The 14,405-nt window shown below is 39.2% G+C and overlaps 1 protein-coding gene across 1 annotated transcript in view; it reads right to left on the bottom strand.

The window, feature by feature from the left end:
- Nucleotides 1–579: 579 nt before the first annotated feature.
- UNC119 (unc-119 lipid binding chaperone) overlaps nt 580–14,405 on the bottom strand; it is a 34,030-nt gene continuing 20,204 nt past the window's right edge. The window contains exons 3-5 of the mRNA XM_054008336.1: nt 12,029–12,131; nt 9,590–9,762; nt 580–7,258 (exon numbers count right to left, since the gene is read on the bottom strand). Coding sequence (XP_053864311.1) covers nt 7,146–7,258; nt 9,590–9,762; nt 12,029–12,131 — 389 coding nt within the window. The 3' untranslated portion in view covers nt 580–7,145. The remainder of the gene's footprint in view (nt 7,259–9,589; nt 9,763–12,028; nt 12,132–14,405) is intronic.

A 14,405-nucleotide genomic window follows, 5' to 3' on the forward strand; every position in this document is an offset into this window, starting at 1 on the left:
TCCCAGTTCTGTACAATACACTCAGAATAATCTATGCCTCAAAATACTCCCACCAACCTGACACCTATGTCATTTTCCAGGTTACTGATTTTTTGGGTTCACTACCCTTTTTTCAGTTGTGCTGTGTGGTGAAGTAGAGGGTTTGTTTATAGTGTACTAGTGTCGGACCTACTTCCCTTTGTATAAACCGTACACATTAATAGGCAAATGAGATCCCCAGGTTAATTCTAAGGCTTAAGTATTTAATACAAGGACTAAATATTGAAGCAATGTTATAATGCTTTGAAATAAAGTTTTAAAAAGCCAGTGTCCTTACCTATGTTACTACACTATCACCATCTGAGATTATTAAAACTCAGTTTTTAATTTACTTTTCACTATACTTTTCTTTTGTTCTTTGTTATGCTTCCAACATTAGTTTAATTTTCTGGTAGTTATACACTAACAGAAGACTGGGCTGCTAATACTGTAACAATGTTTAAATTTGAACAAGACAGCTCTTCATTAAAATGCTTCTAGTGGACAATTTGCTGTAAAGTGGAATAATACATTAATCATACAAAATACCAACATTCAATGCAAACAAACAAACCACCATTTTTAGGATCAATAATTTACTTTTAATTTTTTTAAACATTTTGCAGTTTGTTACAGGAAACAAAATACTTGCTAATGAAAGATACATATTTTAACCCCTTTTCCAAAATAATGGAAATATTTAAGCATATTCCCTAACCTGTAAATACTGATGACTGGACCGGCAATATTAAATAGTTTTGCGTGAGTGTATGTACTCACTATTTGGACTCCTTGTGTTCATTACTTTTAACATCTACACTCCTACCCCCTATAGAGAGACCAAATAAAGCAAACCAAGTGCTCAAACCAATGCCAGTCAGATGGATTGACTGCCAGGGTTTATGTTCTCCATGGCAACTTGCTCAGTTTCCCTCAATTCCAGAAGGAAAAACAATCCTAATTCTTCCAACCCCAGGTTCTCTGCATGGCAGTGCAATGTATTTCCACTAAGTGAGCTACAGTGGATGTTCTTACTGGAAACTGAAGTTAGACAACTAACAAGATACAAACATTTATAAAATAAAACTTGATAAAAATGTTGCTAAGGTTATCCCAATGGAATTATCCCTAGATTTTTACTTTCCTTCCACCAAAAATATATTTTTATTTTATAAATACATATATTTTAATACAGACAATCCAATCTGATTTTATGCAGAAAAGTCACATTCAGATAGGTATTCTCAGTGTAGCATTAAAGTAAAAGCAGACATTACAGTAGGCATTAGCACAGTGATTCTAGGGAAGTTCACTAAATCATATAAATGGATCTACAAATATACAGTACCATCTGTTTAGACTATGCCATGATTCAGAAGATAATGCATCTGGCATTTCATGACCATCATATCACTCTTGTGTTTGCATGTTGATATATAGCTGTCAGAATTTTAAGAATAAATCTGATTTTAAAATTAAAACATTTATGTAAACTTCACTAGTACTTACATTTGGGGTTTAGAAAAACAATTGCTAACAGAAGCTATGAGCTAAGGTTTTCATTTAACAGAAAAACATTTAAAGCTGTCAGGACTTTATAGTTCTTAGCCCCAGTTAACCAAAATCTACCATGTAGTTTCTCAGTTGTTCCACTTCTGTTTCTTTCAAGTGGTAGCACTTGTTCCTGGAATCCAGCTCCTAGTCAGACCTGGTTAACTGGAGCTATTTGCCAACAACTTCTCACAGAGATGACATATTTATTAACAGGTTAGTCTTACAATACACACGAGGCATGGAGGTTGAATGTCAGGAGCACCAACTAAATGACAGGTGCTGTTCAAACAAAACAAACAGTTCCTACCCCCAAGTGTTCACAATCTAAGAGGATAGTTTAATAGACACACACACCCTTCAACAGTCTTTTATAATAGTACAGGGTGTTCAAACTTTACAACCAAGGGCAGCACTGGCCACTTCCCTGAGCCCAAGGGTTGCATTTAACCAACATAACCTGGAGCATGTTGCACTTGCTTTCTTCTTTAACAAAGGTTTGACCCATGGAGACCAGGTACTGACGCACAGTGCTCCATCCTTGATGCAAGTGAGTAGATAGTATGGATTAAGATGAAGCTTTGCATGTTGGGACTTTTAGCCTGTATCTCTATATTAAAGATATGTGCAGCTGCAGTTTGTACTTTTGCTACCCTGTACGAGCATTTTCAATGTGACCCAAATGGCTGACAGACCAGCCAAGCAGTTCCATCTTACTGATCTGTTCATACAACAAAACTTTATTACAAAAGAGATTGTGAACAAGAACATTAACTTAACATCTTGTTTTTAATCTTGAAATGAAGAGACTACCTACATTTAATCAGACTCAAAAATCCTCCCCAGTCCACGATAATAATGGAATAGTCAATTAGTGCACAAACCATCTCACTACATAAAGGACATATACTATATCTGCAGGAATCTTTTCTCTTTATGATCATTGGTCCAAGGCCAGAGCATGTAAAAATGTATTGGTCTTGAAAGCATTTGTCCTGTTCCAACAATATGTTTCTAGTATAGCTATCTGTGAAATATTGGACCATACAGTATAGGTATTAAATTAAGTTATTTTTGCTGTTGAATTAACTATTTGAAAATCTCCCTATATTTCCAAGGAACTTAAATTATAAAGACCTAGAAAAGAGATAAAGTCCAATGTTTTGTCCACTTACAATAACTACATTGAGACAATTTATTTCCTTATTAAAGAAGAGTTGTGTCAGTGGAGGTCTGATTAGACGATTGAGGGTCCCTTCTGGCCTTAAAGTCTATGAATGTTAGCAACTCCAACAGCATCAAACTTCACTTAAGTGAACCATCGTGGAGGTAAAATAATAACGTGTTCCCAGAGAGTACTAAGGGTTTTACAAAGTTAATTCAACAAATAATAAAAGACATGATAAATATATTAGTAATAAGGAACATCTAATCTCTAAAAGTTGGTCATCTTGATTACCCTCTTGCTCTTTTCATCTCACTTCAGTTCCAACATTTAATAGCCAGTGGCTTACAAATCAATAAACGTTAGAGATAATCCTTTATACCATTGCAGACTAGGGTCCCAGACTCTCAAATGGTACAGGCATATATGGAATTCTCGAGACAATGGCTATTAAAATCATATGTGGGGCTGGGGGAAGAGGGTGCAAGAGGGTAACAAGAACACCCCAATTTTAACGTGTACTGTCTTGGCTTGACCTGCTGGGTGTAAAGTGAATGCAATACCCATCGGGAAAGCTAGGATTTCAGAGCCTGGACACAAAGGTAAACCCAGAGTAACAGCTACATGGAAAGTAACTAAGAGCCTTCTGGGAACAAGAATGAAAATTTTTTTTAATTGCAATTCTACCTTTTGCCAAAAATAAGGTACCAATTTTAAAACGAAGTCATGGGCCTGATTCTAGAAGGGTGCCAAGTGCTTTTAATTCCCATTCAAACCAATGGTAGTTGAAGGCATTTTATAAGCATTTGGTTTTAAAATGGTCTCTTATAGCCAGTTTCTTTCATGGGTAACTCTGCTCCTTCATATCTCAAAAAAGTGACCCATCTTAAGATCAGAGGAAACATTAGACGTTTGTTACAAAATAAGCCCCAGAAGAAGGAAAAAATTAATTTCCTCATGAAATGGCACTAAAACTATGAATATATTGGAAAAGTTCCTATGAGATTTTTCATGCGTATTTCACAGATATCATGTGCAGTATGATTCAATGGATGTTGCATCAATATTACACAGCATATTTCTGCATGAGCAGCCAGAGTAGAAATGGAACCTGTCCATTATCCAAGGCCTTCCTTTTTCTTTTTGTATTAAACTTAGATTTAAAAGTTGGAAACAATTTATGACAGCATACAGCTCTCTAGATGAAAAACTGCAACTACAGAATGACAGTTACAATGGACTATAAAATTCTGTCTTCATAACACTTTTAGAGAAAGCTTCATACTGGTCTAAAGAGTTCATAAATGCATCACAGGCTGTCTTGTAATATTAGCACTTTGACAGTTTTTTTCTACATTTAATTTTTGAAAAGAATAACTTATAAAGCAGCCACTGAAAACACAAAGCCAAAAGATGATCTAGTAAATTACTCCATTAAATGGCTGAAAATTTCTCTCTTCTGTTTTAAAGGATATCAGCATTTTTATTTATAGGACTGGACAAACTAACTAGCTGTTAAACATTTCTACATAAATCATGATTGGATTTTTTTTCTAGTCTGAAAATATAACTCCCCCCGAATACGGGTCGTGATCACAGTTTGCCAAACTAGTCCCAGAATCCAGTTGTGAATATTTCATTCTTTTTTATGCTTAACTTCCACTTGCAATAAAATGCAGTGTACCAAGAATCTCATTCTGTAACTTATTGCACTTCTGGGAACGAAGTACCTTTTCTCCAGCATACTTTGTTTAGCCACTTCCCATTTCAAAAGATATAATATCTTTAATCCTATAATCAACTAACACTTCAAGGGAATCTTTAAAAACAGCAACAAGAGGTAGAACAAAAAGTGTAAAAAGGAACTGGGGACTAATGAATTTGAGTGTTTCCCAATTGTCTTGTTACAAAATCACATACCAAGAGGATCCTTGAGATGGCAACCCAATAAATGAAAAGATGGGCTAAAAGAGGACATGGAACTGATACCACTCTCACAGCATTGGACTGAGATGTTATAAGATAGTGACAGTTTAACTCACTGCTCCTGGAACATGCATGTCTGGCAATGCTGGGCAGGCACACTTGCCGAATGTAGCTGTTATAATTATTAAGCACAAAAGTGGTTAATATGGACAATGAATGAGCGATGGAAGATATTAGTACAAGGGAAAGTATATGGCGTAATGGCTAAAAACACTCTACGGTCTCCAAATAATGATGTATTTTCTTATATATTAATACATATTGACTATTTCAAAAGCTGTTCAATATTTCCATGAGTTTGGAAAGTCTCTTGATTTGCAAAACAGTTTAACAGCCCTGATGCAAAAAACAAAACAAAAACAAAACAATTTTAACTTGTCTTTTTTTGTAAACTATTTATCATTTTTGGATGATTCATTGTGCTATGATACATGGTTGACTAGACGAATATAAAAATAATTGGGAAAAACTCCTTGTAACCATCTTAAAATGGACAAGTCAGCCCTGGGCTGATTTTGTAGTTAGATACAGTACAAAAAAGTAGTGATGACGACAGGTCTCATCTGGGTAGTATTTGCTGTTTTGTTATAGCAGTGAACTGTGTTCACACACTTTGGCTACAGTTAATTTTTTAAACTAAAAATAATCTGTGTTGTGTCCCAACCTGCTGCAGTTGCCTCAGAAAACAATCAACTGTCAAACGTAAAAAACAAGCCAACCAAGTGCAAACAGTGAAGGCCTCCCTTTTCAGATGATGGATGGCTACATTTGGAATGGTTTGCAATTTTCTTGGTTGATTAGGCTGGGACTGGAGGAAATGTATTAGTAACAACTGGAAATGGTATTTTAAAAAATTACAATCACACTTGTCTGAGGCTAACGTATAATGTTCCATTTAACTCACAGAATTAGACATGAAGACAACGTATTTATAGAAATAGCTATAACCTGCAAAGCTTAATTTTTCTGATACCAGTGAACCAAATTCTTTGAGTGAGGGTTTCATGACCATAAGTCACCTGCAAATAAAAGGAAGAAAGCTTTTGTCCTTTGCTTCTATTCATTTTGGACCTTTTCATTGATTTTCATTTATTCTAATGTACAGTACAGCAGATTTTCTCTGTGATTTATTAGCTTGCTTTTGCCTCTCCCCTCCACTTCCCTGCTCCAAAGAGCAGCATACTATGAGAAACTTGTGCAAAACAGTTCTTAAACTCCTTATACTGGACTGGAAGTGGAGCCATCATTTTGGATAACGTGCGTTGTACACTGACCGTAGATGCACAGTGTCAAACTTATGGTCTCTGAGGAATTAATAGCTGATCCAAAAAATTCTGGACAAAAGAAAAAATAAACACACTTGACCATAAAATGCTTCAAATTCAGACACAAAAGAAAAAGCAGGAAGTCCATTCACTCTAATCACTTTGGACAAATGAAACTACTTCCCTCTGACAACCCATACTGAAGCATCTTGTCTTGGTACACTTCTCTATACAGGCAGCTAAAGAAGAAATTAGATTCAGGGAAGAAAAGCTTACACCAGGTATAGGCTGAACATTAACTGCCTGATAATGCCAAGCTAAACTAAAAACATATCTACTTCTTGACTGGATGATTCAGCAAAGAACACAGAAGCTGAAATGAAAGAGGACAACGCTTGTGGGGACTTGCAGACCCTCAATACTAGGTTTCTAACAGTGGGAGAAAAAAAGGGTGGTTGAAGACAGACCCGTCATTGAATTACTGTCCTTCAGTGTGAGTTTCATTGTTTCCAAGATATCTTACAGGAAATGTTATGTGGAGGTAAAACATGTGCTGAGTTCTAGATTTAGAGAGGCGCGCTCTCTCTCTCTAAAAATCACACTTAGATTTTGCTTCTCAGGATGAAAGACATTTTTAGGTGGATGTAGAAACGAAGTTAGGATTAAAACTTTGAAGCATTCATAAACAGAATCAGATAAAGATATGCATCTCTGTATTTGCATTAGACTTCTGCCTGTTCACAGGCTCTCCCACCCCACATTCTAAGAGACAGCAATTGTGCAAAGAGATGCTTAATAATGAAAACATGGATCTGGAGAATTTGGGCACAGAATTCCTGGGTTGATAATAACTGGATGATATATCAGGCCATTTTTACACAGAGCTTTTAAAGAGCCTCAGACTCTGGTGACCAAAGATCACTCACTGGAGTGGAAAACTGTGTTTAGAGTTCTTGAAGGACTGGGTTCTGCTTCAAAGCTCAGGGAAGATGAAAGACTTTAACAAGTTTAGTCATGAAACTCCTACTACAGCAAAGAGTCCTTGGTTCATGGACCTGTGCTCAGCTGACCTGGGAAGTCAACTGCAGGAAGGTGGTAGAATCCCTGACAATTTCTACAGGAAAGGAAAGGCCAGCACAACTCTGCTGTCCACTCGGTACTCATGGTCCTCCACTGTACGAATAATCTGCCTTGTTGTGCATCACCAGCTTGTTGTCTACAAAGTAGAAACTGTCCGACTGTGTCTCATAGGGGTGAAGGATCATCTCTCGAACTGCAAAAGAAGTTGCACATTGGTAAATTTTTGTTTTTACCTCACACAAACGATAGACTGTAAATCTGGTGTTTTTTTCAGCAGTTATACCAGGATGTGTAAAGATACAGTTTACATGGTTGTTCTAGTCACAACTAATAGCCATCCTGAAGCAAGTGACCATGAGAAATTGTACTGTCTAGGTACTTACCTGCCCTCTCTTTCCCCCCCCCCCCCATCTCTATAGTATCTAAGCACCTCATGCGTAGGGCACTGGGAAAAAATCAAGGATTTGTTAAAGAAAGTTCACGGCAGTGTCATGGGTACAGTAGTGATTTTCATGAGATATGCATGGGATACAATCAGCAAAAAGTCACTACTGCATTCCTTTATATAAAACCAGCCACTCAGTCCCTCATGAATTGCTGCAATTTATTCTGGCAGCTGCAAACTATTATCTCCCTCTCCCCTATCTGGTGCCGACCCATCCGCTTAGCTGGCTCACCTGCAGACTTAGCAGATGGTTTTCTGGAACATGAGCAGCCACAGCCTCAGTGGGGAGATGAAGTGTACCCCAGCTGCCAAGTCCCCCCAGACTGCTGCAATTTTCCCATCAGCAGACACTGGTCTCATGCTCAGTGTGACTTGTAGCGCACAGCAGTACCACATCAGAACAGTAGTTTGGGGAGATTCAGTGGCTGGTATATGTTCCCAGCTCCCCACTCAGGCCGTTTATGTTCCAAGCAGTGGCCTGGCATAAAACCAGCTACCAAGTGTGCAGCAGATGAGCCAGATTGGTGCCCACCCACCACCAGGCGGAAGAAAGGGAGAAAAAAAAAAAGTCTGCATCTGCCAGAGTAAATCAAAGCAGTTCGGGGGGGAGAAGCGATTTAGCAGATGGTTTTACACAAGGCAGCACTGCTGCCCCGACATGAGGCTGCCACACACCATGAGCTGCGCCAAGCACAAAACTGCATATGCAGAGGCCCCCTCTCTGCTGTTGGAAAAATCGCAGTACTGGATTACTTTTGTGATTTCTGCAGTCCATGAAATTGTATTTTCTCAGGGCCCTATTAATAAACATTAATGAGCTTCTCCTTGCAAGCGAAGCACAAAAAAGCAAAGTGATTTGCTCAAGATCACACATGAAGTCTGTGACAGGGCAGGAAGTGAACCAAGATCTCCTGGGTTCCAATCTAGTGCTTTAACCATAAAGCCTTCCTTTCTAAGCATAAGGTTTAAAAGGGAGCTGGGGGTGAGGTGAGCAGAGGGGCGCTGCGCTCAAAAAGTGACTAGGGACATGCCATTCTTACTCAGAATCTGCTTCCTGTGATTACGTCTGACACTCTAAAGTTAATTCCATTGCACAGGCAATACAAAAATCTCTTCATATTAGGGTTCCCACTTATAAACTGTTTAATAAATGATTGGTAGATGTTTTAATAAATGGGTAATCAATTATTAGTGTCCAACAGGTTGCTTATAATCACCTATAAGCACATCAGCGGAAAGTGCTTATAACTACCTATATAACATACTACTCAGGCCTGTTACATGCTTATAACATCTATTAATCATTTGACCCTGCACAGGCTGTTTATAAATGAAATTAATATAGTGTGATCAATACATCTACTGAAGAGTGAGAGCTCTCTCTATTGACCATTGTCACCTATGGTAAATTCTGAGTGCAGAATCTTATCTCTGAAGAAGGAGGTAAAAATTGAGCTGTATTTTTTTTTTTCTGAGTCCTAGGTAGTTTGCAGAGCTGGCATTTAGGCAGAAAAACTCAAAACTTGGCATATTTGACATGACTGCTGTTGAAAGAATAAACATGAAGGTACAACCCCCCTCACCCCACCCCCATCATCAGCACAGAGTTATTCTTCTGCTGATAGCCAAGGCCCCAGGGACTTGGGCCAAATCATTTATATCTAATATGCAACAATCCTAATTTCTGCAGCTCAGCGGCACTAAGTTATACAGCAATGTTAATTGATTACAAAATAACTTGGGTCTTCACAGTTAGATAGAAATAATTCTAAAAATGCACCACAAAATGAAATGTTGTAGCCGCATCAATCCCACGATATTAGAGACACAAGATGGGTGAAGTAATATTTTTCATTGGACCAACTTCTGTTGGTAAGAGACAAGCACAGCCATTTCAGCGGTGGTTGTACATCTGGCACAAGAATGTGATTTCTCTATTAACACAGATGCTTCCAAATAGTTTTTGTACTCTCCCATTCCCACTTAACAATAAATACATAGCTCCATTTGGGATGGAGCCCTCCAAAATACCTCCGTTTATCGTCCCTCCCTGGCAACCCATTGACTGGAAGAACTTACTGAGATCCTCCGAGAGCTGTGGGAATTCATAGATGTGTTCACAAGTGTTTTTACTGCTGGGGATGCAGAACCCAAATTCAAAATCAAAACTCTTGAGCAGCTGATCCCGGAAGTAGTGCCTCTCAATCATGCGGAAGTTATTAATGGGCTTGTCTCCCACTGTGAACTCTACCCTGCAATGGAGAAGAAAGGAAGATTGAAACAAGGAGTTTTGTTCCTGGCCAAAAGTTTTTGCTCACCACACACAACAGTCCTTTTAAACAATGCTGAAAATTTTAAAGCAACTGCTCCTAAGCATGCTTGTATAAAGGCACACAATGTGATGCTACAAATCAGCCAGGAAGCAAAGCAATCAGGATTACACAATTCACACAATTATTTTTCCTGCACAAAAGTGAAATACGAGTGTGAATTTCACCAGTTTAAATCACCATCAGTAGAGGAAAAGCTGCTCAAACATATTGCATAAAGAGCAGAGCATTCAGCACTGCTTCCTTAGTATAGGTGGATTTTTTCAAAAGCTATTTTAATTAGGGCTGTCAAGCGATTAAAAAAATGAATTGCAATTAATCGCACTCTAAAATAATAATAGAATACCATTTATTTAAATATTTTGGGATGTTTTCCACATTTTCAAATATACTTATTTCAATTACAACACAGAATACAAAGTGTACAGTGCTCACTTAATATTTATTTTTGATAAGTATTTGCACTGTAAAAGAAATAGTATTTTTCAATTCACCTAATATGAGTACTGTAGTGCAATCTCTTTATCATGAAAGTTGAACTTACAAATGTAGAATTATGTACAAAAAAAACTTGCATTCAAAAATAAAATGTAAAATTTTAAAGTCTGCAAGTCCACCCAGTCCTACTTCTTGTTCAGCCAATCACTCAGACAAACAAATTTGTTTACATTTATGGGAGAGAATGCTGCCGGATTCTTATTTACAATGTCACCTGAAAGTGAGAACAGGTGTTCTCATGGCATTGTTGTAGCTGGCATCACAAGATATTTACGTGCCAGATGCACTAAAGATTCACATGTCCCTTCATGCTTCAACCACCCCAAATGAAAGTGAATATTTATTGCTTGAACAGAGTAGCAGGCAATAGGATGAAGAGGCTGGCATGCAACTTGGATTCTTTGTCCCAAACAGTAAGGATGTGGATTCCCAACCAAAGCACAACGTTAGGGGTGCTTGTTTTAAGACTCTAGAGGCAGAAACCTTCACTTTGTTCCTAAACATTCTGCCCACAAGTTCTCAGTCTTTAAAATTCAACCTTTAATTAGGATGTAATCAGACATCCAAAAATGCTGTTTGTCTTCTTTAAAAGTTAGACTAATGCAAACCTCTTTTTAAGAATAGCCCTGCTTTGAAACTGAAACAGTTTCCCAAATTCCAGTCTGACATGAATCCAAACTAGTGACTTCTACACACCTGAAAAATGGGATTGGTACTGAAACAGCAGCTGATGTTTGTTTAATTAAAGTATTGTGGATGTGATCCTATAATACTGATGGGCATGAAGCATTTAATCTGCTGTAATAATTTATACATAAGTGAACGTGGAGAAAACAAAAGGATCAGACACAACCTGATCCAATATCCTGCAGGCAATCTCTGAGGAGAGCAGAAAGGGCCCTCCCACCCAACCTAGAAGGGAAGGTATGGGCATCTCAGCCAAAACTTGCACCTCTCTACCCACAACACCCCACCATAGATACATTGCTACCTGGAAGGGAAGAACACGTTTAGAGCGAGCTAGGCTCACCTGGAATAAACAACAAATTCCCTGAACCAGTTAGTGTTTTCATTTTTCAGGATATGCTTCCCCCCAATATATGCACATCTGCATTTTACAATTTAAAAGTCAGTGGCAATATTCTTGGACTGAAGTTTTACAGAAAAATCTGTTTTATTGGTGCTGCACTTTAGCATCATTTATTGACATGCACCAGGTACTACCAAACACACCAAAGGTGATGCAATGGTGCAAATTTTGATGTGCTTTAAGTGTTCACATTGTAATTCATTGTTCCATTCACATCCGTGGAGTGATGCTGGGAATGAGGGAGGCTGCAGATCCTTCTTGCAAAATCTGAGCAACTGGGACAGCAACTGCCAAGCCACACTTCTCCGAATAGGAGCTGGGATACCTGTGTGTAGCCTGTTGGTTCTGCACCGCCACATGAGACCCTAGCATTAGTCTCTTGGATTTCTCGATACGGTACAAGCACTGGGCAGGTTCAATGTTCAAACCTCAAGGTGTTAGGAGATCCTCTTCACAATCAACAAAAAGCCTCTACTAAACTGACTTAAGTTGCAAAGCTATCTGGTACCTACAGCAAACTAAAGACACTTTCACCCCAACCAGTAAGTGTGCAACCGATTTCAGTACTACAAAGAGCAGCACAATACCCCAGGTACTTACGTGGCTCCAACTTGCCGAAGTCTAAGGAAAGCTGGGGTGAACTGATAGCGTACAAACCGTCCGGCATTAGGGTCAACATCCTTTTTATCACCATGTTCACGTTCTGGAATGGCACAAATCAAATCATCATTGTGGACTGAGAAATGGGAACCTAAGGAGAGCACCTTTAACTGGTACCTTGAAGTCCCCCCTTCCCCTTCAGAGATCCTCCATTCCTGATACTGCCTGTCTCCTCAGTTTGAAGGCCCAGCCAAAGATTGCATAAGATGTTTGTGAACAAGTCAGGCAAACTCAGGCACTGAGAAGTTAACTATCTGCAGAAAGTGGCTAACGTTTACTTATCTACCAGGGGTGCTGCGCTGTGTATTGTCCGTAAAGAGCTTGGATATCCTCAGGTGGAAGGTAATATAAAAGTACAGTATTACACCTCCACCCCAAACAGTTCCAGTCACTGATGCTATGTCAGCTAATCTATTTGCTTGTTTGTATCCCTAACGAGTATGAATACTTCCAGAAAACTAAAGACAGATCTACCACCTGCCTGCTTCTTGAAGGAAATGTAGTGATAGAGATAGCACAGTCCAACTTTGCAGCAGCAATTTCTTTGTGAAGGAATCAAGTCAGCTGTGGCAGTAGAGAATAAGGTGGGCCTCTCTCTGGATCTCCTCAACACATTCTCATTATTTTATTTTGGTTCTTCAGAGCTGATTTTATCATGTGGCTATCACTGTCCACAAATCAGTGTGGGGCTGTAGTGTTGCTTCAGAGCCATAAAGTTTGGCTCTTCAGCTCTGTCCTTTTCCTCATGCCATTCCATGGGGATAGCATCCCCTAGCAGAAAGTGGTAATGCACACACTGGATTCCACCTCTATAAACATGGAAGAATCTGAAAACAGTTATACAAAGTAAATGTTTGCAGAATTAGCTAGACAGTGGAGGCCAGGTCACTAGCTTCTCTCTCCCACTATCTCAGGAGTTGGCTCACAAATATAAGACAGGCATACAGTTTGGAATGACTGGCAACCTCCGCTCAATGGAGACTCACTGCTGGAATGGCAAGAGAGTTGAAGGCAAGGGCACAGGTGATTTAACAGTGGAAAGTGAGGCCCAGAACTGGAAGATCCACTGGTGCTGGAAATGTGCTAGCAAAGATACATATGGGAAGCTTGCACAGCACCTACCCTCACTATCCCTGACTAGAACAGACATAAGAAACCTATTACTTTCCATGGCATCAAATTCAGTAACATTTTGAGGGGTTGAGGGAGAATCAACAAACACACATAATGGGAGCTGACATGCAGAAAAGTCTAGAAATGCTAGATTTCCCAACTCCCATTTTCCTTCTGAGTGGGACCTCTGGCACAGACTTGCCACTTCTGCCATATCTGCTGTTTAGTCTGTCACTTACAGCATTAAGACTGCCCTGCAGCAGAGCACAGCAAAGGGTCTGCCTGCTACTTCTGCACACCTCCTTCTATTCACTGGCTGCTGGGGAAACTGTTTACAGGCTACTTTCATTCTCTATCACTGAGCAGGCAAGAGCTTTACATTCGGGGAACAATATTTTAAGTTATTTATATGACTGAAATATAAAGGATGTATTCCTCAAATGTAAATGTTGATCTCAATCCCAGCTGCAAAGTCATGCTGCTACCCAGTTAAGTGTCTCAACTCTTGCACTTCTGTGTCAGTAAAGATTCTAGAGTGTTTGGAGTCACTCTGCTGTCTCCTGGAGAAGATAAAAATGGCCACACTGGGTCAGACTAGTGGTCCACATGGAAGACAGGATGCTAGGCTAACAGTGACCAATGCCAGATGCTTCAGAGGGAAAGAACAGAACATGGCAAATATCAAGTGATCCATCCCATCGTCCAGTCCCAGCTTGTGGCAATCAGAGGTTTAGGGACATCTGGAGCATGGGTTGTGTCCCTGACTATCTTGGCTAAAAGCCATTGATGAACCTATCCTCCATGAACCTGTCTAATTCTTTTTTGAACCCAGTTATACTTTTGATTGCGGGACACTGAACGAGCCATTTCAGCTTTGTGCTTCAGTTTCTCCATCTGTAACATGAAGAAAACTCCATTTCCTGTGCAGGGAGATAGAGGTTCAAAGGGACACTTAACTAAAAATATAAGTCATGCTTCTGTCTGAATTGTCATCATCATGGTTACAAGTAACACCAACGATTTAACAGAGATTAAACAAACCCTATGTGTTTCAGTTTGTTTACTTTGTGTCTTTGATAGTACTTCACATATACTCAGTTCCTCCTCTACAGACAGAGTCTCCCTTTGGAGAAGTGTCTCTTCCCTGCTGCTGCGTGAAAGACATTTTAAGCGATAGGAAAACAGGATTGTGAAACCACAGAAA

The sequence above is a fragment of the Malaclemys terrapin genome, chromosome 18 (genome assembly GCF_027887155.1).
Source record: "Malaclemys terrapin pileata isolate rMalTer1 chromosome 18, rMalTer1.hap1, whole genome shotgun sequence".
In the NCBI taxonomy this organism is placed as follows: Eukaryota; Metazoa; Chordata; order Testudines; family Emydidae; genus Malaclemys; species Malaclemys terrapin.